Source organism: Oryzias latipes, chromosome 6 (genome assembly GCF_002234675.1).
Source record: "Oryzias latipes chromosome 6, ASM223467v1".
Lineage (NCBI taxonomy): Eukaryota > Metazoa > Chordata > Actinopteri > Beloniformes > Adrianichthyidae > Oryzias > Oryzias latipes.
This window is the reverse complement of record NC_019864.2, coordinates 17,827,088-17,833,847: the sequence shown is the minus strand read 5'-3', so window position 1 is coordinate 17,833,847 and position 6,760 is coordinate 17,827,088. Positions and strand designations below refer to the sequence as shown.

At 37.0% G+C, this 6,760-nt stretch overlaps 1 protein-coding gene across 1 annotated transcript in view; it reads left to right on the top strand.

The window, feature by feature from the left end:
* Positions 1-1,969: 1,969 nt before the first annotated feature.
* The window catches only part of LOC101158694 (ras-specific guanine nucleotide-releasing factor 1), a 30,769-nt gene continuing 25,978 nt past the window's right edge, over positions 1,970-6,760 (top strand). The window contains exons 1-3 of the mRNA XM_011476128.3: positions 1,970-2,663; positions 5,883-5,989; positions 6,232-6,379. Of these exons, the coding sequence (XP_011474430.1) occupies positions 2,388-2,663; positions 5,883-5,989; positions 6,232-6,379 (531 nt within the window). The 5' untranslated portion in view covers positions 1,970-2,387. The remainder of the gene's footprint in view (positions 2,664-5,882; positions 5,990-6,231; positions 6,380-6,760) is intronic.

Below are 6,760 nucleotides of genomic sequence, written 5' to 3'. Positions count from 1 at the left end.
TAACATGAATGTCTATGCAAATTTAGTCAAATCAAGCTACTTTTATTGCTGGTATTTAAATTTTATAGTCGAGCTCACGTTTACTTTTAGACAGGACTTCCCAGTCTTCGTATTTGAATAATGACTAACTATTGGAAAGTAAAAAAAATAATAAATAAATGAACTTGTTGAAAACTTGCCTGTTGAAAACATTCTTCCAGAACAGACAGCATTGAACAAGCTGCATTCAGATACATATTACTATGCCCACAGGACCAGTTCAATCTAATCTAATTGTGTATACATTGTTTTCAGTCTGATTCTACCCATTGAGTCATAATAAAGTAATAAGCCAGTGTTGTTGCAAACGACTTTGTTTTACATGTACGCATTTACAATGTGCACATCAGCTGTAGACAATTTAGTGTAAAGGTCAGGGGTTTGCACCCAGAGGCTCCGAAGCCTCTTTATACCTCCATTATGGCTCTAACAAAGCTAACAATTTGAATAAATAGCTTTTATTTTAGTTAATTCATTTTAGTTCATTTTTTTATTTGTCAATATTGAATTTTAGTTCAATGTTCAATCAACTTTCTCAGTGGTTTATCATTTGAAAAAGGTAAAACATATTCTTATTTTCTGCTGCAAAATAGCCAAACTAAACCAAAGTTTGTAAAATATAATTCCAGTTACATGCAGAAGTTTTATTTAAATATTGGATTCTCCATGCTGTTATGTTCAACAGTAAAAGAAGGAAAAGGATCAAGGTACATAGAAGTCATTATGATGGACAATACCATGTTTGTCCTGACAGTTTAGCATTTTTAATTAAAATAAATCTGTTGCAGCGTGAGAATTATATTTGACACGATATGTATTTTATTTTGAAAAGCACTTGTATGTGCTGTCAAAAGTAAAAGAAGTTAAACTTGTTTTATATAGAAAAATATAAAACTGTTACATAACCTACTTATTGTATATAATTAAAGATTACATTTTATAAAGGACTTTCCTAATGACACTAAAACATAAATTAAGTGAAGTTTCTAAAATGTTGCGACCTTCGCTGGATTTTATCCAGTAAGACATTGACCCCAATAGCTCTTTAAGTGTTGAAGGTGATTAATACAGAAAATGTTTAGAATGTTGTCACTTCAAAACAAAAATCTTGGCTATGCGTTTCTTAAAACAAATATATCAAACAGCTAATATAATAACTGCTGCAATGTAATACAACTTTATTCCAACTTTTATTTGAACAACGTGTGTTTGTTGTGTGTGTTTGATTAAGGAAGATTTTTTAACTTATTTATTTTTAACCAATAATTGGATATAGTGCTTGTTAACACAATCCACTTGAATTAATTTAAAGCAGCTATGATTAATTGAAAGGAAACAACAGGTTGTTTTACGTTTTTGAACTGAAATTGTAGATAATGTCAAGATGTTCCATCTTTTCAATAATTATTCAAATTGGCTTTTGACTTGGATTATCTGCCACATCATTACATAAACGGAAGTTAAACAAGCCACAGGTTAAAAATACAACACTTCCTCCTTCCAGGAAAAGTTACACTGTGACTCAGTTTAGAAAGATGAAGAGGAAAAGTGTGCATGCAAATGAAATGATAGATAGCTGACAGATTATTGTTTTACTCTTACAGACGAAAAAGCAAGAAATACATAAAACTATAAAGCTATATTTAGTTGATCTGGTTTGTGGGGCACAGAGGCATAGATTATATCATCTTTGACCTCTTTTTTTTGTTTTTGTTTGTTTCATTGCAGAAAAAATATTCTTTTTGTGCCAATGTACCCATGGATGTTGCTTATTCTTGTATATTTGAAAAACAAAGACAAGTTATCCCTCAGAAGATGATCCCTTTCTTAGCCATCAGTGCAGTTTGCTTGTTTGTCCGGAAAGGGAAAGCAACTTGTGAAGCATCCCGTAACGTTCCTCTCCAAGGTCCTGAAATCTGCTCTACCAGGCACGCGTCATGTGACTTCAGCCAGCACTACTAGCTCAGCAGCAAGCCTGCTGCTTTCTGGAGGTTTCAGGAGAGAAACGGACTGAGAAGCCCATTTCTTCTCATGTTATGTTTGCAGATTTTTGTCCCTCAGCTTTACCTTTTTTGTTTTTTATTATTTTTTTATTGCCCAATTGGAGGATGAGGAGCTAAAAAGTGCCCGGAGTCGCACAAAAGATTTTTAGGATGCTGGACTTGCGTGCCTCGCTTTGTTCTTTTCTTTCCACGTAAATGCCAACACCGTGAATGCGTCGGACAGAGTGGACGAGCCAGCTGCCAGAGCCCCGCATTCACAAACTGAGCGTCTCCTCTGTCTTTATATTTGACTTCACAAGGATGTAACGACCGACCTGCTGCGCGCAGCCGAAGCTCTTCATCAAAATGCAGAAGGGAATACGACTTAATGATGGGCATGTCACCTACCTGGGGCTTTTGGCAAAGAAGGATGGTACAAGGAGAGGGTGCTTGAGCAAAAAGAGCTCAGATAACACCAAATGGCACACAAAGTGGTTTGCTTTGTTGCAGAATATGCTCTTTTATTTCGAGAACGAGTCCAGCTCTCGACCATCGGGATTATACTTGTTGGAAGGATGCATGTGCGACAGGGCGCCTTCACCCAAGCCCTCGCTGTCAGCCAAGGAGTGCTTGGAGAAGCAGGTACGGACAGCGTGTGCGCGCACAAATCTGCGCTCCCTTTCCATTCTGCTTTGTTGTTTGCCAGACTCAGAGGTGCATCGCTGAATGCAAAATTACCCTATGAGCCACAATTGCGTGGGATGTTTTTTTTGTTTTTTTTTTTAAATACATGCGTATGTTTACTTCGGATGCCGTTTCATGACGACCTCGAATTCAGTGCTGCAGAGGCAACGCAGGGTTTTGCATTGCTCAATTGCTACTTATGTAATCCATGCATGGCTTTAATGATGAGGTAACAACATTAACAACAGCTAATGACATTGCAACAGGCCTGCAAAAATCCACGCATGCCTTTTTTATTTATTTTTTTAATGTTGCAGCAAACCTGCCCCCCTCCCCACACCCCTCCCAACACACATACACACCTTTTCAGCAGGTGTTGTTGGGGGTGCATCGCTTTTTCTTTCGTGTTTTAGCTATGAAAATTATTTTTATTTTTTAATGTTTTTTTTGTGGTGTAGAATGAACGATCCTGCTGCCCGCCTAATGTCTTTTCCTACAACAGTACCAAAAAAAAGTTGGCACCTCAAGGTTGCCATCTAGTGGTAACATTGCGAAATTACAGTTGAGCCTCAGGACGCAGCAGGGGGCCAGATCCTTCTTATTTAATCTACAAAATCAAATAATTCAGTCAATATGATTCTTGAAGTTGCATCTCAGTAGAGATATTTTTAAAATGGCCTTGCCATCATGTTTTACATCTTTTTGAACTATTGACACAATAATTAGTGTGGTAAATTAAACAAACTGGCTGTAATCGATTCATTGAAGTCATTTAGTTTGAATTTTCCTGGCTGGATGTTCGATCAGAAAGACAACAGTCTGGAAGACTATGACTAACAGGCGTGTTATTGTGATTATTGTAAATAAGCTTGAATAGAATGCTTCACTGAGCACTCTTCCTGTTCTATGCTTGACGCTGAAGGTTTAGGGCTGCAATCCAAACTCAAGCCAGGATCTTCCTGTGAACAGCTGCCCTTGTGCTGACAAAGCAGAATGCAAAAAAAAAAAAAAAACCTCAGTGTCTTGCACTGTCAACAAAGACACGGAAAAAAACTCCCATGTGAGATTTCTTCATAGATTTACCAGTCCCGTTTTCTGCGTATTGAGCTGTCTCAAAATATATGATATACAAACATGATTTTGTTGTGTGTCACTTCTGTTGTGGTCTACCATGATTCAAAATGTGCACACAGTAAAGAATTAACATAAATTTGGATTCAAAATTGTTGCCAATGTTAAAAAGCACAAAAAAAGAACAAAATCTGCATGACCTCTTTTCTATGCCACTATATGAGGTTTTGCCACTTTTACTTTCCCTCTTTTTACTTTATATAAATCCATCTTTTAATGCAGTTAGTGAAAATATAATCATGTCTGAATCTAAGGTTTCTATGGCAACCTTTTTTTGCATCCTAAAGCATGATGCAGTCAGGAGAGGCTGTAAAACAGAGAGGCAGTGCGTCACGTCTCTCCTATTAATGTGAGCAGTATCTGAGCCATATTTGCTTCTTGTGGTACCATGGAAGGGTCGCAGTCCAATTATTTGAAAAGCATCTCTCAGAGCAGCACTTCAATCAGCCACTCACACACAAAAAAAAAAAAAAATGTTCACAAGATGCATTGTTATTAAAATAAACCTGTGAGACATGCAGCTTTTTGAAAACACACAGCACACACAGAAATGATGTTGAGTACTGCATTGAAAGCAGACAAATGCAAAATAATTGCTAAAGTTTAAATCTCCAAAAAGCAGAATTATATTCAGCTGAAACTTTTAAAATATACCACAAAAACGCAATTCAGCAGAACATTTGTGCATCCATCATCCTTCTAGGTCCTGTTCAGGGTCACAGGGGTACTGGGGCTTATCCCATCCACTTTAGAGCAAGGGCAGTCTATTGCAGGGCAACTCACAGACAAACACATATTTACACCTGAGGGTCAATTTAGTCACCGATTAACCTATAAAGCCCATTTTTGGACTGTGGGAAGAAGCTACAACCTATCAATACTTTAGTACAACAAGCAAAATCCACACAGAAAAGACTCAGCTGGGATTTGAACCAGGACCTTTTCGCTGTGTCCACAAAAGATATTCTTCAACAATAATTCAAAACATTTGAACCTATAACAAACTTCCTCAGATCTTATTTTGAAAGATGCATGACTCAGCTGTACAACAGAAGGTGTAGTTAATGTTGCCTCACATCATGCATTCACCAAGAAAGTAGTGGAATCGACAACATGCATCCTCCACGACAGAAATAGAGGTTCTTCATCAGTAGAATGAATATAGATGTATATCATTTATATAAAGAATGCATAAATGTAATCCTTTTTCACAAATTTAAAGAACAGTTTTTGGCTACATCTTTTTCATTTTTCAAGTCATTTGAACGTTTTTTTTTCAGAATCTTTGGACATTTTTGGATTTCCAAATTCCCTTCCAGTATCAACTTAAAGTTTAAGTTTAAGGCAGAGAGAATTTTTGTCCCCCGAAATTAATATTAAAACATCTCTTAGTGCTACCATTTTGTGAAACAACTTTATTTTTCCACCAAATAATGCCTTTTTAAAAAAAATCAAAATCTGTTTTCACTCAGTGGAATATTTAGCCCAGTTTTGTAATGGGACACTTTTCTTTTACAAGTTAGACCTTTTCCTGGATGCATTTATTCCTGTTTTTTGGTGGTGAGTCCATTCTCCAGAATATACAACTCATAAACAGCATAGATGGTGGAAAATACATTTATGTAAGTTAGTACAAGACATACATTAGTCCACTCTTGAAAAGAAAGAGCCAGAATCAGCTGCAACCAACAGTTTGCATTGACCTGAGTTGCTAGGAAACAGGTATCGGACTGTTACATATGTACTGTACTTTGCGGTATCTCCAGCCTTCGTGTTTTATTGCGTTTCCTCTTGGGAATCAGAAATGTCCTCGCAGTCGCAGCAGGCAAGCATGGCTTCTATAGGCTTATTGTATTAAATCACCCTCTTAGTGTGTGCAGCAACAAGGAATCAGAATAAGCTCATGGGCAAAAGTCTGTTAAAGATCCAGCCTGTACGAGTTTTTTTAATTAAATCCAAAAGTGACTACCCCTCATGTGAGACACACATGGTAGATCTGTTTCATGGACCTGGAACTCATCATTCTTTCCCTCCTATCTGTTTTAGTATTATTTCACAGTCAGCTTCACCCATGAAAACCAGAAGGCACTTGAACTGCGCTCAGAAGATGTAAAAGACTGCGATGAATGGGTGGCAGCAATATCACACGCCAGGTAAAGGCACTCATCAGTGTAATGTGCAGACATAGCAATTAGATATTTAATTGGTCGACGGAGGGTAAGGAATCTTTGACTGGTTTGCTGAGTCTGTCAACAGTGTTGCTATGGTTTCCCTGAAAGGGTTGGAAAATGACGAATATCACTCGATTGCATAAATGTGAAATGAACTAAAGTAACTGCATCGTTCTAGCTGCAATACATGCGAGCTTTTGTGTGTGTGCTTTCATGTTTTACAGTTACAGGAACTTGGCGACTGAGCATGAGACTCTCATGCAGAAGTATCTTCATCTGCTTCAGATTGTGGAGACTGAGAAAACCGTTGCTAAGCAACTTCGACAACAGATAGAAGATGGGGAAATAGAGATTGAAAGGCTGAAGTCAGAGGTAATGATCACTCTGATGTGTTCCTTTTTTCACAAACTCAATTAAAGGGATTCAAAGACAACTATTGTAATATTTGTTTGTTTTTTGAATTGTTATCAGCACTTTTTTGACAGTCTTATAAGATGTAAACCTAAAGATCTTCTGAGAATCTGCTTTGTTTGAAAATGAATCGGTTTAGTTTAGTTTAATACATTTTAGTAATAGACAAAAAACCATCAATCTTGAATCTTTGCCTGCATTTATCTTGTTTGACCCATTTTTTGGGGGTAAAGATAGGATAAATAAACTGAAGTTTTATTTAAAGTTTTTAGGAGAACTCCATCCCCTTTTCTGTTGGCATGTTCTACATACCACTTACAGTAATTTTGTTTCTGTTTGTGT